Here is a 27714-nt window from a genome sequence, read left to right as displayed (position 1 = left end):
GTATGATACCTAAAATGATAGGTAAGATGTGAATAGGAAGTAAAGGCCATCCCACATTTGTCGAATTTTGTAAGGCTTTATCCTATTGTGAATTTTGGTGTGCTCAGTCAGGTTGCGAGGAATGCGTGAAGGCTTTTCCATACTGCTTACATTCATAGGGTTTCATATGAGTTTTCATGTGTTTTCATTAGAACAGAAGGTTTAGTATAGGCCTTCCCACATACCATACACACATAAGGTTTCTCTCCTACTTGAGTTTTCCTATTTTTCCTAAGGATTAAGGACTTGGTAAAGGTCATTCCACCACCCTGACATTCATAGTTTTCTCCAGCAGATGCATTCACACAGGGGAGAAGGCCGAAGAATTGAATGCTGGGTTGCCTACCTTTATTGGATTCATAGAATTCTTTCCCAGTGTGTGTGTGCATGTGAACAATAAGTAAAATGGGACACTGAAAAGCTAGTTCACATTTCTGACAATGATATGTGTTTATCTCCGTGTACATTTGATTGTGAATCTGAAGATATGAGAAACTTCTCAACATATTTTCAATTTCCTTACCACAGAGCACCCTTCCAATATGGTTTTTCAAGTTCAGTAAGTCTCATAGGCTCAACAAAGTGATTCTGTGTAGAGGATGTTTTCCTCGAATGGAGGAAGCTCTTTCTGTACTGATTATATCTGTAAGAAGGTCCTCCGTTTTGGGGATCCGTGTGTGCATTAGGGTAGGAATGTTCAGTGAAGCCTGTTCCATACTGGCTATAATCACTGATGCCCCATCCATTTTGGGTTCTTTGCTGTTAGATAATATAGAGAATTATTCAAACAGTTTTCAGATTATTGATCCCATTCATCTTTTTTTTTTTTTTTTGGTTTTTGGGCCACACCCATTTGATGCTCAGGGGTTACTCCTGGCTATGCGCTCAGAAATCACTCCTGGTTTGGGGGGACCATATGGGATGCCGGGGGATCGAACCGCGCTCCGTCCAAGGCTAGCGCAGGTAAGGCAGGCACCTTACCTCTAGCGCCACCGCCCGGCCCCAGAACTATTATTTCTAAACCTAATGATATTACGGTCTCTATCCTTGGTGTTTCAAGCTGCTGAAATGTGAAATGTCAAGTCTTTTTGGTGAAGTTGTTGCAGGTCCAATTCCACAGTGAAAGATAGAATGCAATTTAAAAATTTGCATAGAAGGCATGTAGTATGGCTAAAAACAATGAGATCAAGGATCCAGCAAAAGAGTGCATCCTGCATGTTTATGGGCTCAAATCAAGGATTTGCTCTCTGGAATATCAATCCCTGTGACCACATGGTCTCCAGAGTACCACCAGGTATGGATCAGGGGTCCCCTGAGTTTCCTCATGGGTACCCTATAGCCTCCAGCAGCAAAATGACTATAGCAACCAGCAGCACAATGCTGAGCCAAGCATCAAAGCTCCAAGATCACCAAGCATGATAGGTTTAACATGGCCAAATTTCTCACATTTTTCCTTTTTTTCCTGTTACCTAATTGGATATGTACATCTGAGTAATACAATGAGTCTTTTCTTAGGGGGGGAGTTTACAACAGGCAATGCTCAAGAGTTAATTCCTAGCAGTGCTCAGGAAACAGATATGATGCCTAGGGTGGAACCTGGGAAGGCTGTGTGAGGGAAAGTTCTCCAATGTCCCTCTGTTCTGACCCCAGATGTCATTTTTCAGGAGGCCACACTCTCTCCCTACCTTTGCACAATCTGTCAGACTGTGATTCACCACCATCTTTGGGCCTCAATGTCCTCTTAAAAAGTGAGAAAATTTCTTTAGAAGGAACAGAAAAAGGAAATAAAAAGGGGTTGTGACCACCCATAGACAATCATAAATCTTGGTTGGATTTTTTGTTTGTTTGTTTGGGGGAGATCACACCAGCAGTGCTCAGAGATTACTCCTGGCTCTGCACTCAAAATATCATCGAGGAGGTTTAGTGTAACTCTATGGGATCCAAGCGGAATGGAACCAGGGTCAGCCACATGCAAGGCAAATACCACCATCCCTGTTGCACTTTGGCTCTGGCCCCTGATAAGCAACAAATATCACCAACTAGTCAATACAGCTCATTGGATCCATTGTCTCTGACATAATCGGGGAGGGGGTTCTCCTCCCTGTCTCTGCACACAGGAATTACACAGAGCCCGCTCAGCTATGCTAAATGGCTTAGTCCCGCTGAAAGTGATTTGCTAACCAAAGGAGAAGAAAGGCAGAGCTACCTGCATGATGGATGACATGGGGAGCTGAGCAGAAGCAGGGGGTTGTGAGCACAGCTTCTCTGGAGCTGTTGGTTTTCGGCCAGAGGCTTCAGAAGAAGCGGGGTCATGCAACAAGGTGGTGCAAGCAGGTGGTGCAAGTGGGTTGTGCAACAAGGCCGTGCAAGAGGGTCCTGCAAGTGGGTTGTGCAAGTGGTGGGTTGTGCGAGCGGGTCGTGCAAATGGGTCGTGCAAGCAGTGGATCATGCAAGCAGTGGATCATGCAAGCAGTGGATCATGCAAGCAGTTCGTGCAAGCAGTGGGTTGTGCAAGCCGGTCATGAAAACGGAGCATTCCCAAGGGCTATGGCGGCCTCTGGACGTAGCATGCGGACTCAAGAGAGAACTCAGCTTCCGGTAGTCATGTGGACAAACCTTTTCCGGGGAGGGACTTCCGCCACGCACCAACTAGACCCGCCCCTTCCGGTAGAGGGACTTGCGCCCTGAGACTACTGGGCCCGCCCCTTCTGGGAGCATACTAGTTCTCGCAGCCTCAGTGCTGCTGCCGGGTTACAGCGCAGAGGGCGTGGCTTCGGGGCAGGGCAGCTTCCGGGACCAGGCGAAGCTCCGCCCACTCCGCCCAGTGCCCCGCCCTTGCTTTTAACCCTTTCTCTGCCGTGGTGGAAACTGGAGGCTCTTCAGACAGGCTGACTTCAACCTGGCTAGCAGAGCAGGGCCTGTCCAGGGGGGTATCTTGAATCTGGGCGACAGAACAGAACCATGGAGTGCATTCTGGATCTGCATTCTGCTTTGGGACCTTAGTGACCCAAATGTGCTCAGGGCCAGACCCTGCTTTGTTTGGGGATTCATGTTTCTAGGCTCTCCTGTCTGTCTAGCTGACTGCAGGTGCCTCCCACTCCACTCTCATCAGATATGCTCTACAAGGGAACTCTTTTTGATATATATGTATGCATTAGTTGTTCTGGGGTCAAGGTCACACTCAGGAATCACTCCTGGCTAGCTCTGGAGACCCTATGGGATGCCTGGGATTGAACCTGGGTTGTGAGCAAGGCAAGAGTCCTGCAATACTATGTTTCCTATCCCTTTGTTCCTGGCAGGTGCAGGTACCTTACTTAATGGTCTTGGTCCATGAGCATCCGTGGGCACTAGGGTAATGAATGGTTCAAGATTATTGGGAATTTCTAATGAACAATTTCTCAAAATCTGAGATTTTGGCAGGTAGTAAGAACAGTTCCTAAGTGAGCTTTTTCTTTTTCTTTTTTAATTTTTGGGTCATGCACAGCAGCACTTAGGGGATACTTCTGACTTTCCACTCAGAAAGTACTCCTGAAGGCTTTGGGGGATCCTATGGGATGCCAGGGATCAAACCAGGGTCGACTGTGTACAAGGTAGATGCTCTACCTGGACAGTAGAAACTCCTGTGCTATTGCTCCGGTCACAGAATTTTATATACCTTGTGCGTGAAGCCTAAAACCAGGAGTTGGAGAGACATGAGTCTGGAAGCAAAGTCTGATGCAGGAAATAATCCACACAGTGAACAGGGGTAAGAACAGGTTCAGAAATTCCAACATACAAGCCTTCCGTTCCTAAGAAGGAAGGCAGCTTAGTGGAGGAAGACCAGATAATGAAAGTCCTTCCTTCCTAAAATCCAAACTTTTTATTAGCAAGAACCAGACTACATCCTAGGATGGAGAACGAACACTGAGTAGGGAGGAACTCAGTAATCCAGCACCAAATCACTCCCTGGGTGGAGAATGAATGCTAAGTAGTGTATGACCCAGTAAATAGTGTCCAGTTGTTTATTATAGTCTAGGACCAAGAATTAAGTCCTTTCTAAACAAACTTTCAGAAATATTTTCACAGACTTCTAAAAACTGACGTTACTTAGAGTGATTCTGTTAAACTGTCTGTTCTAGATAAAACATCAAAACTTGCTGGTTTAACAGAGAGTTAGGGGCCGGGCGGTGGCGCTAAAGGTAAGGTGCCTGCCTTGCCTGCGCTAGCCTTGGACGGACCGCGGTTCGATCCCCCGGTGTCCCATATGGTCCCCCGAGCCAGGAGCAACTTCTGAGCACATAGCCAGGAGTAACCCCTGAGTGTTACTGGGTGTGGCCCAAAAACCAAAAAAAAAAAAAAAAAAAACAGAGAGTTAGCTGCCTAACAGTTATGGATTAATGGACTCTGGTATTTAAAGAGGGTCTTGATTACCATCTGTGACCAGAAATAAATGTCTTGTCTGACAATGAATGAGTCCAGAGGAAGTCAAACAACACACAACAGACATACTAAAATAACTCACTTGAAAGAAGTAAACCAGCTTTCTAGGGTGAATGTTCCATGAATGTCTATAAAACCCATCCAGTTTAGTTCATCACCACTGTCCAATGTATAAAGAATTAATAGTCTACAACTACTGTATTTCTCTCAACATTACTCTATTTCTATTGTGTGTCTTGTATTTCAGTGCTACATTATTTGTTGTATATTAAGTATAATGAACCGTATTAGATCATTAATAGGATGTAGAATCCTTCCAAATTTATTATCTCCATGCCTTTTATTTGGTGAGCTGGTCTACATAAATGAGAACCAAAAACTAAGAATGGGACTTTGATAAAATTTGGCTTAAACAAAAAGTAATGGGATTGGTGAGATAATACAAAGGGTAAAACATTTTAGCAGTCATGAAGCTGGTTCTATAGCTGGGACTGAACCTCTAAGAGTAGAGCCAGAGTAGACCTAGAGAACTGCTAGATGTGGTTCCCCTCCAAAATTCCAAGCCCCAAAAAGATACTTGAGATTTTATTTTGAAAAATTTTAAATGTTTACTTTGAATCTAAGGAAGTTCTCCCATTGAATTCATGGGTTAAATGTTTAAGGCGTTTAAATTATATCACACTATCATTCTTGAAGTGTCATACTGTAAAACAGGAAATAAGAGTGTAGATTTTGGGCCGGGCGGTGGCGCTAAAGGTAAGGTGCCTGCCTTACCTGTGCTAGCCTAGGACGGACCACGGTTCGACCGCGGTTCGATTCCCCCGGCGTCCCATATGGTCCCCCAAGCCAGGAGCGACTTCTGAGCACATAGCCAGGAGTAACCCCTGAGCGTCACCGGGTGTGGCCCAAAAACAAAAACAAAAAAAAAGAGTGTAGATTTTATTATATAATTTAGGAATATAAAAATCTTTAGGAAAATTACATAAAGACAAATTAATATAAATTTGATTAAATAGATATTAAGATTAAAATTTCAACTATATACAAAGAGCTCAGTGCTTAGGAAAGCATTACCATTTGGAAAAATGTGCAATTACCTCTGCTCCTGTCCTTTACTGGGAGAGAATTCCGGCCAGCAGCTTTCTCTCAACCAGGACAGAAGGCAGAAGGCAACTACAAATAATTCGCGAGTGTTAGGCTCTTTTGTGAACACCTAAAAAATTAAGCTGTAGAAGTTAGTAAAACGCTCAGGGTGACGTATGCCAGTCGAGAGATTTATTGAGGGGAGAGCAGGGTTTTTATGCCCTGCGCCAGTGGGAGGAGTAGTAACATAGGATTGAAACATAAACCAATCAGATTTGTACAAGTACAACAATTTTAACCAATGGGAGCATAAATTTCTTTGCACGTACACATTTTGATGGTGGGAAGGATAAAGAGGAACCTGGCAGGATGGGGGGAGGGGAAGCAAATTCTTAAACAAATAGCTAATTGATATTTACGTAAATACAAATTTTTGTTTAGCCTATTTTCCATTTAGATCTTTCTTTTGTGCAAGCAATAAGGATCACAGTTTAAACTTTACAAAAACATATCTATAACTACACGCTCGAGAGCAGGCACAAAAAACAGATTTCATGAAAAGGTTAAGGAATCTGGTTAAGCCAGATTCTGTGTGCTGAACTAAATTTATTTGCAGAGTTTCCTGTTGGCTCGGGGCTATGCAAACTTTTGTGGCTTGAATCAGGCAGGCGGTGGAAAATTCATTCAGAGTTCCTTTGATCATGTGGGGTGCTCGGTCACCCACAAAAATGCACCAATACTATGACATTAAAAATAAGAATATACTGGGCCCGGAGAGATAGCACAGTGGCGTTTGCCTTGCCAGCAGCCGATCCAGGACCAAAGGTGGTTGGTTCGAATCCCGGTGTCCCATATGGTCCCCCTCGCCTGCCAGGAGCTATTTCTGAGCAGACAGCCAGGAGTAACCCCTGAGCAACGCCGGGTGTGGACCAAAAACCAAAAAAAAGAAAAAATAAGAATATACATCAGGTCAGGATTATTTTTTTGCCAAAAACCAGATGATGGTGATAAATCAGTGTTGGAAAATGCTGCACACAGAAAATAGCTTTCCTATTTGTAGAGTTATGACAGAAATTTCACTATTGTTAGCCTAACAATCTTTCTTTTTATATGCATTCTCACTAATTTAGACTGTTGCAATATAATAAATTGAAATTTCCACAAGTAAAATTTTTGCTTCTTGCATCTCTGTGAATTATCTGATAAAAAATGAATAACCATTTATACCAAGATTTTCTACATTGTTTAATCATAAATTATCACTACATGGGTTCTCTAATGTGTGATGAGATCTGATTTCCAACAGAATGTTTTCTTACAGAGTTTACATTCATAAAGTTTCTCTCCAGTATGAACCTTCTGATGTGCAGTGGGGACTGACTTCTTGGTTTTTTGGTGTTGTTTTTTGGTGATCACACCCAGCAGCACTTAGATTATTCCTGACTGTCCCGGGTCAGCAGCATGCAAGGCAAACACCCTACCTCTGTGCTATCACTCCAGCCCCGGAGACTGACTTTTCTTTTTTTTTGGGGGGGGGACACTGACTTTTGATAAAAAAAAAAAACAACTTTTTCTACATTCTTTACATTCATGCAACTTCTCTCTTGTGTGAATTCTCTGATGGACAGTGAGGGCTGACGTCCAGTAGAATTTATTTCTACATTCTGGACACTCATAAGATTTCTTCCCCATGTGAATTCTCTGATGATCTGTGAGGGCCAATTTCCAGGGGAAAGCTCTTTGACATTCTTGACACTTGAAGGGTTTCTCTTCTGTGTGAATCCTCTGCTGTACTGTCATGGTTGACTTCCTATGGAAAGCTCTCCTACATTCTTTTGGGGGGGGGCGGGATCACACCCGACAGTGTCCAGGGGCTACTCCTGGCTCTACACTCAGAAATTCATAAATAGCCCCCAGCAGGCTCGGGGGACCTTATGGGATACCGGATTTCGAAACACCATCCTTCTGCATGCAAGGATGTGCTATCTCTCTGGTCCCACTCCGACATTCTTGATATTCATATGCTTTCTCTGTTGTGTGGCTCCTCTGATGAACCTGAATTGCAAGAGAAAGTCTTCCTACATTCTGGACATTCATGTTTTTTCTCTCCTGTGTGAACTCTCTGATGAATAGTGAGGGCTGACTTCTTTTTTTTTTTTTTTCACAAATAAAGGTTTATTCATATTATCCATTTTTTTAAAAACACAAATAAAGGTTTATTCATATTATCCATTTTTTTCTATTTGGAGACACATCTGAAAACACTTAGGTTATACCCGACACTATGCTGAAAATGACTCGTGGTAGACAAGGCAAATACCCGAGGGGCTGTGCTATTGCTCTGTCCCCAAATATGCACATTAGAAACTAATCAATGCTATCTCACATCCCATATGTCAGAATTATCTATTTAAAATATTTATTTTCAGGTGGAATCACATCTCGTGGTTCTCAAAGATGATTCCTGGATGTGCGCTCAGTATCTCAACTGCCATGCTAAAGTGATCGTCCAAGATGCAAGCGATTGAACCCACACTAGTTGTATGTAAGAACAATGCCAACATGTTGGCTGATCTTGCAGACACTAATATAATTTTTATAAAAATAAAGTGGCTTGGGCCCGGAGAGATAGCACAGTGGCGTTTGCCTTGCAAGCAGCCGATCCAGGACCAAAGGTGGTTGGTTCGAATCCCGGTGTCCCATATGGTCCCCCGTGCCTGCCAGGAGCTATTTCTGAGCAGACAGCCAGGAGTAACCCCTGAGCATCGCTGGGTGTCGCCCAAAAAAACAAAAAAAAATAAAGTGGCTTGTAAAGGACTAAGAGCCTTCTCATACTCTTTACAAGTGTGCCTCCCTAGAATGAATTTTCTTATGATTATAAAGTCTTGAATAACCAAAAGCCTTCCCTGACATGTATGAGGTTTTTCTCCTGAATGCATTTTCTTGTGTTAAAAGGTTTGCAGGTTGAGCAAAGGCTTTTCTGCATTCTTGACACTTTTAAGGTTTCTCTCTTGAATGAAATTTTTTGTGTAGGGGCCAGCTAGGCGGCGCTAGAGGTAAGGTGTCTGCCTTGCAAGCACTAGCCAAGGAAGGACTGCTCTAGATCCCCCAGTGTCCCATATGGTCCCCCCAAGCCAGGGGTAATTTCTGAGCCCTTAGCCAGGAGTAACCCCTGAGCATCACACAGGTGTGGCCCAAAAAAAAAAAAAGAAAGAAAGAAAGAAAAAAAAATTTTTTTTGTGGTTTTTGGGTTCACACCCGGCAGTGCTCAGGGGTTATTCCTGGCTTCGCGCTCAGAAATTGCTCCTGGCAGGCACGGGGGACCATATGGGACGCCAGGATTCGAACTGATGACCTCCTGCATGAAAGGCAAACAGCTTACCTCCATGCTATCTCTCCGGCCCCAGAAAAAAATTTCTTGTGTAATAAAAGTTTTGAAGGTTGAATGAAGTCCTTCCAGCATGCTTGACATGTATAAGGTTTCTAACCTGTATGAATTTTTTGTGCGATAAAAGGCTTGAGGATCGAGCACTGGCTTTCAGCACTCCTTACATGTATAAGGTTTCTCTCCTGTATGAATTTTCTTGTGTGATAAAAGGTATGAGGATCGAGCAAAGGCTTTCCCACACTCCTGACATGTGTAAGGCTTCTCTCCTGTATGAATTTTCTTGTGAAATAAAAGGCATGAGGATCGAGCAAAGGCTTTCCCGCAGTCCTGACATGTATAAGATTTCTCTCCTGTATGAATTTTCTTGTGTAATAAAAGGCATGCGGATCGAGTAAAGGCTTTCCCACATTCTTGAGTGAAAGCTTTCCCGCACTCCTGACATGTATAAGGTTTCTCTCCTGTATGAATTTTCTTGTGTAAATAAAGGCCAGAGTATTGAGTGAAAGCTTTCCCGCACTCCTGACATGTATAAGGTTTCCCTCCTGTATGAATTTTCTTGTGTGAATAAAGGCCAGAGTTTTGAGTGAAAGCTTTCCCGCACTCCTGACATGTATAAGGTTTCTCTCCTGTATGAATTTTCTTGTGTGAATAAAGGCCAGAGTACTGAGTGAAAGCTTTCCCACACTCCTGACATGTATAAGGTTTCTCTCCTTTATGAATTTTCTTGTGTGAATAAAGGACAGAGTATTGAGTGAAAGCTTTCCCGCACTCCTGACATGTATAATGTTTCTCGCCTGTATGAATTTTCTTGTGTGCTAAAAGGCTTGAGCATTGAGTGAATGCTTGTCCGCACTCCTGACACGTATAAGGTTTCTCTCCTGTATGAATTTTCTTGTGTACTACAAGGTTTGAGGATTGAGTGAAGGCTTTTCCACACTCCTGACATGTATAAGGTTTCTCTCCTGTATGAATTTTCTTACATGCTAAAAGGCCTGAGGGTTGAGCAAAGACCTCTCCATACTCCTGACATGTATAAGGCTTTTCCCCTATTTGAATTTTCATGGGTGTAGTAAGGACTGAAGGGTGAGAGGCCTTCTCACCTGCTGGAAGTGTCTGACATTTCTTTTGCATACAGACCTCCTTAGGGTCACTTGGGTGTGACAGTTGGCAAAGACCATGTCTATCTTGCTGACCTTCAGAGGGATTCTCTGCACTGAGGGTGTCTGATGGTAAATCACAATGCCAAGCACATGGGAAGGCCCCTCCACAATTCTTACACTCCGGGGCCTCCACTCCGCAGCGAATGACCTTGTTCACGTTTCGCTGTGAGGGAAATCTAGCAAACACTGTTTGCTCAGGGCAGGGTGGCCTAAGTGTGGTGATCTCTGTACAGGAACTGGACAGTTTAGACTTAGGGTTGCTGTGCCCAGTGGACTGGGGATTCTCAGCGAGAATGCTCACTTCATTCTGGCCTCCTCCAGAACAGATGCCCCATGAGTCCTCATTTCCATCAGGGTGTAGGCAGGATAGTGCCCTTCCGACTGTGTTCCACAACACAGGAATAGCCCCATCCCAACAGGGTTTGCTGCTTCCCATTTCACCCCTCTTTGGAGATCCCGTCCCAAAAGGAAATTGCTGAAAGGCCAAATCTTGAACTGCTGGTCTGCATTCTATAGCCTGCAGGTGCTGGTAGATCTCCAGCATCACATCTCTGTAGAGCTTCCTCTGAGAGGCATCCAGGTATGGCCACTCCTCCTGGGAGAAGCTCACAGCTACATCGTAGAAGGTCACCACATCCCTTGATGCTGCTAGGAGTAAATCCTCTGTGCAGAGCCAAGAATAAGTCCTGAGGGGCCTGAGAGATAACACCAAGGTAGGGTGTTGGCCTTGCATGCACGCAATCCAGGACAGAATGTGGTTTGAATCCAGGAATCCCATATGATCACTCATATCCCTATCTGGGCACAGGAGTTCAGACGGTGTGACCCCATCTTCTCCAACCTGGATTATTCACAAAGAGAAGCAACACGGCCTCTTCCTCGCTAACCTCCGTCCGACGACGACGATCCCGCTGAATTCAACGCAAATCAACGCAATGACAGCAGAAGATCCGCGCGATCCCTTCGTCCCACGAGTGGGAGGCCGCCACCCCAAAACACCCCTGGGGAGGCCCGCGCTGAGTGAAGGCGACTCTGGATGTCGGGGCGCTTAGAGGGGCCCCTCGTTGGCCAAAAGAAAATCGCCCCTCCAGTCCCCCCCTCCCGCGCCAGCGGGAACCCCACTCACGCTTCTGCCATGAGTTCGCGTGAGGGGCCGGGCTGACTTCTTGTAGAAAGTTTTCTGATATTCTGGTGAATCATGAGCTCTGACTTCCAGTAGAAAGTTCTCCTACATTCATGACATTCACAGGGTTTCTCCCTCATGTGAGTCCTTTGATGAACAAATGAAATGTGACTTCACAGAGAAAAATTTACCACAGTCTTGGCAATCAGTTTCTCTCCTGTGTGAGTCCTCTGATATATGGTGAGGGCTGAGAGACAAGAGAAATATTTTCTACATTTTGACATTCACAGGGTTTACATCTGTGTGAATCCTCCAATGAATGGTGATAGCTGACATGCAGGAAAATGTCTTCCTACATTCTTGACATTCATAGGTTTCTCCCCAGTGTGAATTATCTGATGACCAGCGGGGTATGACTTCTTGGAAAGAGTTTTCCTACATTCATTACATTTATATGATTTCTCTTCTGTGTGAATTCAATCATGAGTAGAAGGGCTGACATCAGAGAAAGTTCTCCTACATTCTTTATAGTCAAATGGTTTCTCTCCTGTGCCTGTTTATTCATGTTCAGGAAAGACTTACTTCAAGGTGGTTTTCTTACATATTTCACACTCGTGAGACTTTTTTCCCATGTGCAGGGGGGTTACACTCATTTTAAAGTCTTTTTGGACTTTCACTATGACTATAGCTTTTGTAGAAAGGTTTGTGACTCCCCATAGTGTGAATTTTCTCTTGAGCAATAAGAGCTGTTTTATCACAGACATTCCAAGATACACTAGATAAAATATCCTCCATAAGAGTCTTTAAATGTATAAAATATATTTGCTCCTGACTGAAGGCTTTCCTTTGCCCACTAATTCCAATAGGCCATGGCAAATCATTATTAATCTCATGAAGGAAAAGATGCTTGGAACATATATGGAAGATTTCACAGTTGTCCCATGATTCTCAGAATTCTTCACAGCAGGCATCTCATCAGGTAGAAACATATTCTTTTGTGCAACAAACACCTCCATCATTGTTCCTGAAGATTTTTCATTATTTGGGGGCCAGAGAGATAGCACAGCAGTAAGGTGTTTGCTTTGCAAGTAGCCAACCCAGGACCAACAGTGGTTCAAATTATGGCATCACATATGGTCCCCCATGCCTGCCAGGGGAGATTTCTGAGTGCAGAGCCAGGAGTATCCCCTGAGCACTGCTGGGTGTGGCCCAAACAAACAAACAAAAAAGACCAAATAAAACATTTGTCCTTTTTTATGGCTTTGGGAACAATACCTCATTTCTTCTTTTACATCACAGATAACCCTTTCCATAAAAAAACAATTTGCTAATTCCTCAGGATACACAGGCTTGTTCTTAATAATTTATTAATTAATTAATAATTAATTCTTAATAAACTGCTTGTGAATCTACTAGTTTTGAGTTAACTTACTAATTCAGATTTGTAATATGATTGGTAATCTCTACACTACCTTGAATATATACCTATAATATAAAAAACAGAAAGCAATAATCTCAAATTTAATTTTTATATAAGTAGACACTTAATAATTCCATATAAATCACTTCTGAACAATTTTCTGTGCTTTGAGTACGTTTCCATTCTATATAGCAAACATTTGCTGAGAATCTAAGCACACAATTTAGAGTGTGTGTTAAAACATTCTCTTTCAGGGGCCGAGGTGATAGCACAGCGGTAGGGCATTTGCCTTGCACATGGCTGATATGGGACAGAACCGTGTTCAATTTCTGGCATTTCATATGATCCTTGGAGCTAGCCAGGAGCAATTTCTGAGCACAGAGCCAGGAATAATCCCTAAGCACCGCTAGGTGTGGTCCAGAAACAAACAAACAAAATTCTCTTTCAAAAGATTATCATTACTGTAAAAAAAATTCTATCTCGGGGCTAGAACAAAGGGTTGGGGCATTTATCTTGTATGCAGTCAACACGATTTCAATCCCCAACATCCCATACGGTCCCCCCAACTCCATCAGGAGTGATTCTTAAATTACATGACCCAGAATAACCCCTGAACACTGCTGGGTGCGATGAAAAACTAAGTTGTATCTTTAGAGATTGTTTGTTTGGTTGGTTTTGGGTTTTGGGTCACACCTGGTGGCATTTAGGGGTAACTCCTGGCTTTGTGCTCTGAAATCACTACCGGTTGGCTCGGGGGACTATATGGGGTACTGGGATTCGAACCACCTCCTGTTCTCTCTGGCCCCATTTATAGCTCTTTTCTGTTGTTGTTGTTGTTGTTGTTGTTGTTGTTGTTGCTACTTTGTTGTTTTTAGGAAGGAAGGAGAGAAGGAAGGAAAGAAGGAAGGAAGGAAGGAAGGAAGGAAGGAAGGAAGGAAGGAAGGAAGGAGGGAGGGAGGGAGGGAGGGAGGGAGGGAGGGAAGGAAGGAAGGAAGGAAGGAAGGAAGGAAGGAAGGAAGGAAGGAAGAAAGGAAGGAAGGAAGGAAGGAAAGGAGGGAGGGAGGAAAGTGGTAGGAAGGTGGAAGAAAGGAAGAACAGAAGGTTGAAAAAGAGAAAGGGTGGAAGAAAGGAATACAGGAAGGAAGGAAGAAAAGGGAAAAGGAAGGAAGAAATGGAGAGAGGAAGGAAGGAAGAAAGGAAGGAGGGGAGGAGGAAGGAAGGAAGAAAGGAAGGCAAAAGGAAGGAAGATGGAAGGAAGGAAGTAATAATGAAGGAAGGGAGGAAGAAAGGAAGGAAAAGGAAGAAGGGAGGAAGAAATGAAGGGAAAAGGAAGGAAGGGAGGGAGGGGAGGAAGTAAGAAAGGAAGAAAAAGAAAGGAAGGGAGGGAGGGAGGGAGGAAGGAAGGAAAAAGGAAGGAAGGGAGGAATAAAGGAAGGAAGAATGGTGGAAGAAAGGAAGGGAGGGATGGAGGGAGAGAGGAAGGAATGAAAAAAGGAAGGAAGGGAGAAAGAAAGGAAAAGGAAGGAAGGAAGGTGAAGGAAGGTGAAGAAAGGGAGGGAGGGAGGAAAAAAACCCGACGGACTTCCTAGACTCGGCACTTGTGAAGTAGCGGCATAAACTACATTTCCCATAATCCACTGCACCGCGTGTCTAAACAGCTTTGGCCGCTACAAGGACTACATTTCCCACAAGTCTTTGTTTTCACCTGTCAGGGCCTGTCTAAACAGCTTTGGCCGCTACAAGGACTACATTTCCCATAAGTCTTTGCTTTCACCTGTCAGGTCCTGTCTTAAGCTTCTGTGCTTTGAGCCTGCCTCCCCCCCTCTCTCCCCCCCCCCCTGTTTAGTGACAACCACCTGGGATCCTAGTTCTTTGAGAAATCTTGATGTAACATCAAGAAGATATATCTTCGCAGGTTGGAAGACTTGAAATGAGTTAATGATATTAAATGTTAGTTCTGGGCGTGGGTTGGAAGGCTTGTAATGTGTCCATGACACTAAATGGTAGCTCTGATTTTTTTCCCCGTTAAAGGAGTCAAATCTGTTTTCCCAGTTGCCTTCTGAAGCGCTAGTGGTTAAAGACAAGGTGCCTTTACCTCTACCTGCACCTTTACCTGCAAGGTGCAGGCAGAGAAGGTACAGCAGGTCCACTCTGAGAGTGTCCTAACATCCACAATTAAACTGCTTCTGAGTTCCTAGTCAAACACGGAACATCAGGTAAACGTGGTGGAGGGAAACATCCCCAAAAGGAAGCTACTTTGACCAGGGTACTGAACCAGAAAAAAAAAAAAAAAAAACAGCCTGTCATACAAAAGCAGCATGTCACATAAAATTGATAATGATATTTTGTTTTGGATAATACTGGAAGGGGGGAGGGAAGTGGTGCTGAAGACTTACTCCAGCTCTGCGCTCAAGGATCACTCAGGCGGGCTCCAGGAGGGGAATCATACGTGATGCCAAAAAATATTCTAAGTTCCCGCCACGGTGGTGTAAAAGACAAACAAACTCAGTTCAATGCAGAAAAAGGCAGATCCAGCAGCAAATCGGTCTGGGAGTAGCCATACGCCTCGGTTAAAAGGAGAAGAGGGTTGAAAGGCAGATTTTTAAATCACGATCCCAGAGAGGCTCTTTAGGGGCTGGAGAGATAGCATGGAGGTAGGGCGTTTGCTTTGTATGCAGAAGGACGGTAGTTCGAATCCCGGCATCCCATAGGGTCCCCTGAGCCTGCCAGGAGCGATTTCTGAGCGTAGAGCCAGGAGGAACCCCTGAGCGCTGCCGGGTGCGACCCAAAAACTAAAGAGGCTCTTTGGGGCTGGAGCAGGAGGAGGAGGAGCAGAAGCTGCTCCAGCAGGAGAAACTGCAGCAGGGAGGCCCAGGAGCTGTGGACGCGCAGGCGCAGTGAAGGCCCCGAGGCGCCAAGTGACAGCACTTTGACAAGTGAAATTGACAAGTGAAATTGACGCGCTCCCAGAAGCCACGGGACAACTATCGCGAGAGTTGGCGCAGTCGCGGAAGCATGCGCCGCGGAGCCCAGCTGAGCCAAGTCTCGCGATAAGAGCGAGATCTCGCGAGACGGAAAACATGGCGCTGCCCGGCCCGTCCGCCAACCGCCAGGACCGCGACGTGCGCGCCTTGATCCGCCTGGTCGCGGGGCTCCAGGACGAGGCGGACCCCAACTTCCAGCTCGCCCTGCACTTCGCCTGGAGCAACTTCAGGTGTGGGGGGCGCGAGCAGGGCCTTGGTAGGGATTTGGGGGTCAGGCCAGGGTCTTGGGTTTTGGGGGGCTGGTTGGGGACTTGGGAGGGGATTTGGGGGACTGGCCGAGGTCTTAATAGGGGATTTTGGGGGTCTTGGTGGGGGATTTGGGGGGCTGGCCTGGGTCTTGGTGGGGGGCTTGGGGGGCTGGTTGGGGTCTTGGTAGGGGATTTGGGGGGGCTGGTTGGGGTCTTGGTTGGGGGTTTGGGGGGCAGGCCGGGGTCTTAGTAGGAGATTTGGGGGGCTGGCCTGGGTCTTGAGGGGACTTGGGGGGCTGGTTGGGGTCTTGATTGGGGGTTTTGGGGGCAGGCCGGGGTCTTAGTAGGAGATTTGGGGGGATGGCCTGGGTCTTGGTAGGGGATTTGGGGGGCTGGTTGGGGTCTTGGTTGGGGGTTTGGGGGGCAGGCCGGGGTCTTAGTAGGAGATTTGGGGGGCTGGCCTGGGTCTTGAGGGGACTTGGGGGGGCTGGTTGGGGTCTTGGTAGGGGATTTGGGGGGCTGGTTGGGGTCTTGATTGGGGGTTTTGGGGGCAGGCCGGGGTCTTAGTAGGAGATTTGGGGGGATGGCCTGGGTCTTGGTAGGGGATTTGGGGGGCTGGTTGGGGTCTTGGTTGGGGGTTTTGGGGGCAGGCCGGGGTCTTAGTAGGAGATTTGGGGGGCTGGCCTGGGTCTTGAGGGGACTTGGGGGGGCTGGTTGGGGTCTTGGTAGGGGATTTGGGGGGCTGGTTGGGGTCTTGCTAGGGGATTTGGAGGGCTGGTTGGGGTCTTGGTAGGGGATTTGGGGGGTTGGTTGGGGTCTTGATTGGGGGTTTTGGGGGCAGGCCGGGTCTTAGTAGGAGATTTGGGGGGATGGCCTGGGTCTTGGTAGGGGATTTGGGGGGCTGGTTGGGGTCTTGGTTGGGGGTTTTGGGGGCAGGCTGGGGTCTTAGTAGGAGATTTGGGGGACAGGCCAGGGTCTTGGTAGGGGACTTGGGGGGCAGGCTAGGGTCTTGGTAGGAAATATGGGGAGCTGGCTGGGATCTTGGTAGGGGATTTGGGGGGCAGGCCAGGATCTTGGATGGGTTTTGGGGACAGGCCAGGGTCTTGGTAGGGGATTTAGGGGGCAGGCCAGGATCTCGGTAGTGGATTTGGGGGGCTGGCCAGGGTCTCAGTAGGGGGTTTGGGGGGACAGGCAGAGGTCTCAGGCGTGGACTGGGGGCCCAGGCTGGGGTTCCCAGCAGGGATGGGAATGGGATCCAGGTCTTGGGGTACAGGGTCTCTGCCATTGCCCAGCCTCTGAAAGCATCACCTGTGCACCAGAACCAAAAGTGAATTGGCTTGTTGGATTTGCAGGTTGAACGATCCCCATGAGAGTCACTGAAGATTTACTGGGTGTAGATGCTATGGGGGAGGTCAAGGCTCGTTTTCTCCTCTTGCCTATTTATTTATTTATTTTGGGTTTTGGGCCACACCAGCGGTGCTCAGGGGTTACTTCTGGCTTTGCACTCAGAAGTCGCCCATGGCAGGCTCGGGGGACCATATGGGATGCCAGAAATTGAACCCAGGTCCTTCTCGGGTAGGCTGCATGCAAGGTAAAACGCCCTGCCGCTGTGCTGTCTCCCTGGCTCCTAATTTAGTTTTTTGAAAAAAAGGTAGATGAGTTCAGGTTCCTGACTAGACCCAGAAAAGTTCCCTCTCTTTCCATCCCCGGGCACTCAGATCTTCAACAACAGCAGGCGGAGATGTAGAAATATCAGATTGTCAAAGACCCCAGGAGCTTCAGGCAAAGAGCTGTAGGAAAACAGGTTCCCATCAGAAAATTGATGTCCTGCAGGACCGCTGCATGCATTTTTCCTAACTTGGAGATAATCTAGTTAAAACTGACATTAGGGAGTCAGAGCAGTAATAAAATGGGAAGGATACTGGCCTTGCAGGAGGATGACCCATGTTCATTCTTCCTCCACATCCCATCTGGTCCCCTAATCCTTCTGGGACTAATTCTTGAGCTCATAGAGTCAGAAGTAAACCTTGCTGGGTGTGCCCCCACCCCACACACACACCGAAGAAAAGTGGCACTGGTTTTGCTTTTCCCTGTTTGCCTAAGCTATAACGAGGGAAATAAAGTCATTTGGAGCAGCTTGCATATTTGTGAATCGTGCCCCAGCCCCATGTTTGCTGGTTGTTGTTTTTTTCTCTCATCAGTTAAGACCATTGTTCTTAAACAGGTACTGGGCTTCACTTGGGCACCGAGAGACCAGGAAGCTGTGGAGCCAGAAGGCAATGCAGCTTCGTGACCTTGAGGTTTAGACCAAATCCTCTGGAACCACTAGCCTGAAGGATGGGCTTCGAATTTACACCTACCACAGCCAAAAGACATACTCAGAGATTAGGAGCCTCTGACATAATGGCTGTGGGGAGGAAGGACATTGTGGGAACACAGGAATTCTTATTAGGGCCACAGAGATGGTACAGAGGAGATGGCACCTTGTCTGGCATGAGGCCAAACAGCTACTGATCAGTTTTTGGTTTGGGGCCAGACTGGGCAGTGCTTAGGAGTTACTTTGGACTCTGCATTCATTCCTGGTAGGCTCAGGGACCATATGGGATGCTGAGTATCCAACCGGGGCTGGCCGCATGCAAGGCAAACACTCTACCCGCTGTACTATGGATCCGGCCTCTTACTGGATCAGTTTTGAGCTGAGTCTGGGGGGTGCAGAGGCTGTGGGCCTGGCTGGTGAAAGGAATGGTGGGAGAAAGGGTCCACAAATGGAAACAAGCCATGGGGTGGTGAGAAAGGACAAGGAGGCGAGAGATTCAATGGTGGCACAAAAGAGGCAGAAGGATATTTTTGTCTTTTAGATTTCATCGCTTCCTCGATGTCAACAGCCACAAAATAGAGAAGATAATTGAAGGGTAAGCCAGTTGTCTCTGTGTGTATGTGAGTATGAGAAAGATGCTCCTTCTCCTGGAGATCTTTTTCTCAATAGAGCCTTTTTTACTGGTCAGTGATTTTATTTCATGTTGTCTTAGAATTTATGAGAAATTTATGGTGCATTCTGATCTGAACAAAGCTGCGAGTTGGAAGAGATTAACTGAAGAATTTCTAAACGCCTCACTTCCAAGCATTAAAGAAATAAAGGTACGGCTATGGTGTCTGGTGTGACTTCTTTATTGTTTTATTTTACCTTTTATTTGGGGAGGGGGGAGGGTTTGAGTCTCACTCGGCGTTGCTCAGGGGTTAATCTTGGCTCTGTACTCAGAAATTACTCCTGGCAGGTTCAAGAGAGGAGATGCTGGGATGGAACCCAAGTTGACCTCAAGTACTCTCCTCACTGGACTATCACTCCAGCCCCCTAGACCTGGACAGTTTTGTAAAGTACATAGGAAACTCAGTGCAAGCCTGCCCTTCACATTAGGTCTGTCTGACTCTACCTCATTATTGTTCACCTCCCACATTTGGACTGATTATGTGTACACATTTGAATTCAGAAGTCTAGAGAACAGGCTTATTTAAATAGAAATCAGGTTTTCTTAGCGGAGGAGAAATGGAGACATAACTAACATGGGGTGGTTGGGTTTTTTGGGGAGTGGGATTTGTGGGGTTTTGGGTCACAGCGGTGGCACTCGGGTTACTCCTGGCTCTTTGCTCATAAATTGCTCTGACAGGCTTGAGGGGCCATATGGGAAGCCAGGAATCAGTCCAGGGTTGGATGTGTACAGGGCAAATGCCCTACCACTCTGCTATCACTCCAGCCCAGTTTTTTAATTTTTAACACTATGGTTACAAGGTTGTTCAAGAATACAGTTGAGGGCCCGGAGAGATAGCACAGCGGCGTTTGCCTTGCAAGCAGCCGATCCAGGACCAAAGGTGGTTGGTTCAAATCCCGGTGTCCCATATGGTCCCCCGTGCCTGCCAGGAGCTATTTTTGAGCAGACAGCCAGGAGTAAAACCCTGAGCAATGCCGGGTGTGGCCCAAAAATCAAAAAAAAAAAAAAAAAAAAAAGAATACAGTTGAGGTTTTTTTTTTTTTCCTGATTGAGTTTCAGTCAGTGTCCAGCACCCTTCAGGGCATATTTCCTACCACCAGTGTCTCCAGTTTCCCTCTCTCCCTCTACCTTCTAGGGTAGACACTCTTGGGGTTATCTTTTTCTTTATTCACATTACCTAAGAAAGTGCTGAGACTAACGTAACACAGGTGTTAATTATTATAATATCTGTTGCCCCCTAACACAGTTGACCCTGGTTTGACTCCCAACACCCTGGGACTGACCCCTGAGCATAGAACCAGGAGTAAGCCCCGACTTAGTGAGTGGAGCCCCAAACCTCCTCACCCCCCCAGAAAGTGCTCGGCCATTTCAGCCAACCTTTGTAATCGATGCCCTTTGCTTTTGTTTTGAAGACAGATGCCCACTATTCCATACTCGCCCTTCTTCTGTGTCTCTCTGACTCGCCCTCAAACAACAGTTACGTGGAAACTCCAAGAGAGAAAGAAGTGGGTATGTTCCCAAGTGCTTTAGCCTACAGTGCTGCCTTATAGCCTAATCACCCAGCATAGAGATTTTATAAAAACTTGTAAACTGTCAGGGCTGGCACGGTGGTACAGCAAGTGGGGAGGATGCCTGCCTTGCATGAGGCTGAGCAAAGTTTGAGTCCCAGCACCCCAGATGGTCTCCCGAGCCCACCAGGAGTGATTACTGAGCACAGAGCCAGGAGTAAGCTCTGAGCACTGCCAGGGCTGGCCCAAACACTATAAAGACGGAAAAGTTGTAAAACTACAAAATTAAAATAGTCCTCTTGCTTTAGATGCAATTGGAAATTTTCATTTAAAACATTAATTAGAATAATAAACCACTTTTAGAAGATAAAGAAAAAATTTTAATTGTAGGTAGTAATTTTTTGAGTTTCAGACTTTTGGGGGGCTCAGATATGGCGATATTTGGGGCGTACTCCTGGCTCTGCACTCAGAAATTATTCCTTTCAGTGCTTAGGGGATGCTCTGGGATGCCAGGGATCTAACCCAGATCGGCTGCATGCAAGGCAAACATTCTCCCCACTGTCTGTCACTTGGGTTCCACTATTTCAGATTTTGAACAAACCATCTCCAGAATCCTTTTTGATTGAATTTTTGTCATGCCTTTTTCTGTAGTTTTATTAGTGCGTCTTTGATTGTAACATTGATGACAATCTTCTGTGTTTTAGAAAAGAAAGATGATTTTGACTGGGGAAAATATTTGTTGGAAGGTGAAGAAATTGACCTTGGGCCAGATGTCAGCACACCGGTAAGTGGCAGCTCCATTGGCCAGGGAAAGTATAGGAGGGTGGGCCAGAACAATAGCACAGCAGGGAAGGTGTTTGCCTTGCATGCAGCCAACTCAGGTTCCATCCTTGAATCCCATGTGGACCCTGAGCTTGTCAGGGGTCAAAGAAAAATGAATAGGAGCTTGCAGCTGTGTCAAATTCAGTGCCTGCCCAGCTCATGGCAGACACTGGCCTAAAAGGCTGCTACAGCAACATGTGACTCATGGGCCCTGGTCCCCTTGCTTGGGTCTTAGGGATAAATTCAGTCACAGACATTAATTATTAAAAAAGAAAAAAAGAAGTGGGGGACTGGAGTGGTACAACAGCAGGTAGGGCACTTGTTAGCATTCAGCCAATGTGGGTTTAATGCCTGGAGCCCCATATGGTCCCAAGCCCACTAGAAGTGTGACCCCTCTCCTCTGCCAAAACATGTTATATTTTTTCCAAGCCCATATTCTCCTTTGAATACATATCTCACTTGTTTGTCTCTTTGCTTGCTCTTTCGAGTCATATTTTCTCTTGAATGCATATTCCCTTCCTTATCCCTCCTCACATCTTTCTGTGTTGTTCACTGTAAATGATCCTGCTTCACTACAAAAGGGAAGGGGACGGGAGGGAAGAGGAGGGTAAGGGAGGGGAGGGGAGGGGAGGGGCTGGAGCGATAGCATAGCAGTAAGACATTTGCCTTGTACACGGCCAACCCCAGGCAGACCCCAGTTCAATTCCCAGCATCCAAATGATCCCCAAGCATGCCAGGAGCAATTTCTGAGTGCAGAGCAAAGGAACCCCTGAGCATCGCCAATGTGACCAAAAACCCCCAAAAAGAAAGAAAAAGAAAAGAAAGAGGGCCCAGTACAATAGCACAGTGGGGAGGGCCTTCGTCTTACATGCAAATATCCAGGTTGGATCCTAAGCATCCCATGTAGTCCCCTGCAAGCCTGCCAGGAGTGATTTCTGAGCACAGAGCCAGGAGTGATCCCCTAAATCTAGCCCAGAAAAAGAAAGGAAAGGAATTTGCAAAGCCATTGTCATGGATTCTTATTTCTTGGAGCAAGTTGGCGAAAACAGAAACAGACATACTTGTTTTTATGAGAGACATTAAAATTCTCACCAAATCTTGAGTAAGAGAATGTCTAACAGAACACACGTAGCCTTAAGCCGTGAATCTTGGGGTTTGTGTCACCAAAAAATAATTTGGTCCCATATTGGGCATTTTCGGGCTACTTACGGTTTTTGCTCTCTTCACCAAGTTTCTTGTGAAATTTAATCATCTTTTGCTCAGTGTGGTTCTAGTTAGAGTCCCTAAGGGAAAGGCTGTATTTCCTTTGTTCCTCAGAATTGGTCAGAAGAGAGTGAGGATGAAGACGATCAACAGCCCTTGAGCAGAGAAGACTCTGGAATCCAGGTGGACAGGACACCTTTAGAGGAACCAGAGCAAAGCAGAAAACTGGGGTCTTGGGTCAGCTGGAAAGGTTTGTGTGTTTGTGTGTCTGTGTAACAGAGTGTTAGATACTGGCATCTGTTCTGAGAGAGTGTCTGTTAGAAGCAAAGGCAGTCTTTGAGAATGAGTTCCATGGGGGCAGGCCCAATTTGTTTTAGATCTGCCCCTCCTGGATCTTACACTTCATCATTTCCTCATAGGATCCTATTTCCAGCGGGATCCTAGGAAACCTGCTGGGAAAGTTCCTTGGGAGTCTGCAAAGCTAAGGGACCCTGACCAGGAACACAGAAGGCTCAGCTAGCACCAGCCACAGCCCAGTAAATCCTCAGAGAATGATGTTAGGAACATCACGGAGGGATAGAGCGATTGCTTGGAATGGATCCTTGTTGATCTAATTTGGGATTCCATGTGCCTTTGCATTGGAACAAACAATATAAAGTCAATTTGTTTGTTCCTGCAAGGGGGCAGGCTAGGATGGTGGGTAGAAAACTGGGGACACTGGTGAAGGGAAGGTCACACTAGTGGTAGGATTGGTGTGGGAATATGCAATGCCTGAAATGACTGTATTATGAACAGCTTGGTAAATCACAGTCTTCAGTAAAGGACTATTAGGGGGAAACCCCAAATAGAAATTAATTAAAAGTTGGCAGATTCTGGGGCCAGAGCAGTGGCACAGTGGTAGGGTGTTTGCCTTGCATTCGGCTGACCTAGAACGGACCGCGGCTCGATGCCCCAGCGTCCCAGATGGTTCCCCAAGCCAGGAGTGATTTCTAAACATATAGCCAGGAGTAACCCCTGAGCGTCACTTCGCTGGGTATGGCCCAAAAAGACAAAAAACAAAATTAAAAGAAAAAGGTTGGCAGATTCTACCTTCCTTGTAGAACAGATGTTTTAGAAGCATTCACACATGGGGGCCAGAGCTTTAGCACAATGAGTAGTGCATTTACTTTGCCTACAGCTGACTCAGGTTCCATCCCTGCCATCTCATAAGGTTCCATGAGCTTGCCAGGAGTAACCTAGAGTGCCACCAGAAGGTAAAAAAGCATTCACAGAACCTAAGAAGAAGTAGCACTGGAATTCATGTTGAGGGGGAGGCAATAGGCAAGTCGGTTCTCCACTTGTACTAAGAATTTTGTTGGTTCTCTGAGACCAGAGCAATAGCACAGTGGGGAGTGCATTTGCCTTGCACGCTGCGACCTGGGTTTGATTCTGGCATTCCATATGGTCTCCTGAGCACCACCTTCTAGAAATGACCCCTGAGTGCAGAGCCAGGAGTAACCCCTGAGCACCCCTGGGTGTGGTCCCCTCCAAGAAAAAGAATTTTGTCTGTCCTAAATATTGATTTTTGTTTTTCATTGGCCATCAACTTAAAATGGCTGAAAATTTTGCTAGTAGACAGACAAAGGAAGGCCCGCAATGGGGATTGCTTTTGACTCCAGCTGGGGTACTGGGACTCAGCCCAGTGCTCGAGGAACTGCACAGTGCCTGGTCCGCCCCAGCAGACAAAGTGCTCTTGCTCTTTGAGCCTCTCCGTGGTCCTCAAATTGATAATTTATTTACAGATCTATTTATTCTGCCTTAAGGCCACACCCAGCAGTGCTCGGATTATTCCTGACTTTGTTCTCATGAGTTACTCTGGAAAGGCTCATGGGATGGCAGGGATCAAACCTAGTTGGCCACATGCAAAGCAAGTGCCCTCCTTGCTGTGCTGTCTCTGGTGCCCTTTTGTTTCATCTTTTTTTCGTTTGTGTTTATTTTTGTTTTGGGGCCACATTCAGTGGCACTCGGATTCCTCCTGGCTCTGTGCTCAGAAATCAATCCTGGCAGGCTTGGGGGACCATATGGGATGCCGGGAATCGAACTGGGGTCTGTCCTGTGTTGGCTGTGTGCAAGGCAAATGCCCTACTGCTGTGCTATTGTTCCGACCCCTGTTTTGTTTCATCTTATAACCAATCTTCCAAATCTCTTCCTGTAGACCAGGCAGAAGCCCGGATCTGGCTGGAGCAGCATGTGGTCCGTCAGTATTGGACCCCCAGGGCCCCACGGTTCCCCCATAGCTTACACCTTCACTCCAATTTCGCAGCTGTCTGGTAAGAAGCTGTAATTTTCTTATTTTTTTAATATATTTTTTTATTTAAGTAACATGATTATAGTTGGGTTACAGTCACAAACAGAACACCCCCCTTCACCAGTGTAACATTCCCCCCTCCCAATGTCCCCCTCCCCCCTTCCCTTCCCCTGCCTGTATTCGAGACGGGCAAGGAAGCTATAATTTTCTTTTATTTATTTATTTATTTATTTATTTATTTATTTATTTATTTATTTATTTTGGTTTTGAGTCACACCCGGTAGTGCTCAGGGGTTGCTCCTGGCTCTATGCTCAGAAATCACCCCCAGCAGGCACAGGGGACCATATGGGATGCCGGGATTTGAACCAACGACCTTCTGCATGAAAGGCAAGCGCCTTACCTCCATGCTATCTCTCCGGCCCCATAATTTTTATTTAGTAACAGGAAACACTCTAGTGTTTGCCATTTGTTTGCCTGAGATTGCGCTGAGATTCAAGCAGTTCCTTTCGTTGAGGCTTGTGCTGGGACAATTTTGACTTGGCAGCAGGCAGCCCAGCCTCTCAGTTCCATGCTCAGACCTAGTAATGTGGAGCGACTGGGACCTCCAGAGAAGTGCTCAGAACAGCTATACCCTGTAGTATTCAAGTCCCAGGAGCCAAATTCAGCCTCTCGTGTATGCTAGCCTAGGCTTTAGTCCTTGGAACTCTCCCCCATCTCCACCTTTTTTTTCTTTTTCTTTTTGTTTTTTTGTCTTTTGGGGCCACCCGGAGATGCTCAGGGGTTACTCCTGGCTCTGCACTCAGAAATTGCTCCTGGCTTTGGGGACCTTATGGATGCCAGGGGATAGAACCTCGGTCCGTCCTAGGTCAGCGCGTGCAAGGCAAATGCCCTACTGCTTGTGCCACCATTCCGACCCCTACCTCCTTATTTTTTAATGAAGTTACTGCTACCTGTCTTTTCATAAGTAGTAAGAGTAATTCACTTATTTGTCTTCTGTTTTGGGATACTGCCTCCAGAAGTTGTTTTTGTTTGAGTGGGTATTGAGGACTGGCTTCTACCCTGCACTCAGGGATCACTCTTGGTGGAGCTTAAGAGACCATCTGGGGTGCCAGGGATTTAACCCAGGTCGGCCACAGGCAAGACCAGCGCCCTCCACACTGTGCTGTCCATTGCTCTGGTCACTGCAGTGTTTCTGTCCAGGAAATGACAGTGGTTGGGTCTGCAGTGGGTGTGCGTCAATAACTCCTGTAGTCCCCGTTGTTCTGAGAGCATTTCAGCTTCCGTGTAAAAATGATGCGGAAAGTGTGCTTCAACAACTAAGTTGGTGGGACCAGAGTAAAACCCTGGATACCACCAGGTATGGCCCCAAAACCAAATAAATAAAAAAATAAAAATAAATAAATAAATAAATAAATAAATAAATAAATAAATGAAGCACATTTGTTTCTTGACTACCAGTTAACTTGGGAGGAAATTGAACATAGTCTAAGACTTACACACCTACTGCTTTCACTCTGTTTTTATTGATGTTGCTTTGCGTTTGTTCTTTGTTCATCTTTGCATTTATCGTTGTCAATCTGGCAGGGACCAGCACTTGTACAGCAGTGACCCGTTATACGTCCCAAGCGACAGAGTTGTGGTCTCCGAGACGCAGGTTATTCGGGAGACCCTGTGGTAAGATCCAGTCATTAGGAGATTCTTGGCGGGAAACAGAATTGGGGATTTTAACTTTTCTTTTTAATCTACAACTTTGGGGTGTAGAGGTTGACAACACCAGTGGTGCCCAGGGCTCACTCCTGGCTCTGTACTCAGGAATCACTCATGTGGGCTGGGGCCATTAGCACGTGGCACAAGGGAATAAACCCAAATTGGTTGTGTACAAGCCAAGCACTCTAGCTGTTGTACTGTCATTGCCCCCTGTATAATTTTTGGAGGAGTGGGTAGGTGGCAACCTGGTGGTGCTCAGGGGTTTCTCCTGGCTCTGCAATCAGGAATCACCCTATGGGATGCTGGGTTTTGAACCCTGGTTGACCCCCATACAAGGCAAGTGCCCCCCCCCCCTTGCTGTGCATTGGCTCTGGCCCATGACAGAGAACTTTTGATTGAAGAACATGATAGTTATGATGTTATCATAGTTGCAGCTCCACATCATTAACAATCAGCATAGGAGCCAAAGAGATAGCACTGCAGTAGGGCATTTGCCTTGCAATCACCCAATCCATGACCAACAGTGGTTCGAATCCCAGCATCCCATATGGTCCCACAAGCCTGCCAGGAGGGATTCCTGAGCGCAGAGCCAGGAGTAACCCCTGAGTGCTGCTGGGTGTGACCCCAAAACCAAAAACAAACAAAAAAAATATTAGCATCTCTAAAGGTGGCCTGAATAAAGGTCATCCCTGAGCACCCAGATCTTTCCTTCACCGCACACTGGACCCTCTTTACACCCAGTTCACTCCTCTTTTTTCCTAGTAACTTCTCACTGGACCTGAGAGTCTCAGAGTTGGTCTTGGTTTCACCGAGCTCATTTCTTTTAACTCCTCTGCTTCATTCTACTAAGCTGATGGCTCTGTTATCCCCTGTGGTTGCAAGTGGAGAGTTTATGGGTTTCTCGAGTTTTCTCTGTTCTTCACATTCTTCATACTCGCCTGTGTACACAGAGGTTGGTCTCAGCTCTGGGCTGTGTAACTAATGCTGTGATGCACTTGAGGTGCACTATTTTGGAATTGGTTGCTGAGTTTTTGGCCATTACCCTACAGTGCTCAGGAGTCACTCCTGGAGGGCTCGATTCATGCCTTTTTTCTTTCCCTCAGTCCTGTGGACAGTTTCATCTGAATCAGGCTTGCTCTGTTTTAATTTCCTTTTTTTCTGTTTTGTTTTGGGGCCACACCCAACAGTGCTCAGGTGTTACTCCTGACTGCACTCCCGGCAGGCTCAGAGACGAATGGGATGCCAGGGATCGAACCTGGATTGCTGTGTGCAAGGCAAATGCCCTCCCTGCTCTACTATAGCTCCAGCCCCGAAGTGTTTTTAAGCATTAAGGTC

General features: G+C 46.3%; 1 protein-coding gene and 1 non-coding gene across 2 annotated transcripts in view; both read left to right on the top strand.

The window, feature by feature from the left end:
• Positions 1-15700: 15700 nt before the first annotated feature.
• The window catches only part of TUBGCP5 (tubulin gamma complex associated protein 5), a 33453-nt gene continuing 21439 nt past the window's right edge, over positions 15701-27714 (top strand). Inside the window, exons 1-8 of the mRNA XM_049782667.1 lie at positions 15701-15846; positions 18723-18776; positions 18894-19002; positions 20264-20360; positions 21064-21143; positions 22499-22634; positions 24579-24693; positions 26257-26346. Coding sequence (XP_049638624.1) covers positions 15713-15846; positions 18723-18776; positions 18894-19002; positions 20264-20360; positions 21064-21143; positions 22499-22634; positions 24579-24693; positions 26257-26346 — 815 coding nt within the window. The 5' untranslated portion in view covers positions 15701-15712. The remainder of the gene's footprint in view (positions 15847-18722; positions 18777-18893; positions 19003-20263; positions 20361-21063; positions 21144-22498; positions 22635-24578; positions 24694-26256; positions 26347-27714) is intronic.
• LOC126023088 (small nucleolar RNA SNORA5) lies at positions 21307-21440 on the top strand. The gene has a single exon (XR_007500300.1). It is a non-coding gene; the product is annotated as a small nucleolar RNA SNORA5 (small nucleolar RNA).

This window comes from Suncus etruscus, chromosome 11, assembly GCF_024139225.1.
Source record: "Suncus etruscus isolate mSunEtr1 chromosome 11, mSunEtr1.pri.cur, whole genome shotgun sequence".
In the NCBI taxonomy this organism is placed as follows: Eukaryota; Metazoa; Chordata; class Mammalia; order Eulipotyphla; family Soricidae; genus Suncus; species Suncus etruscus.
Note: the sequence above shows the minus strand (reverse complement) of the source record. Positions and strands in the feature narration are given on the sequence as shown.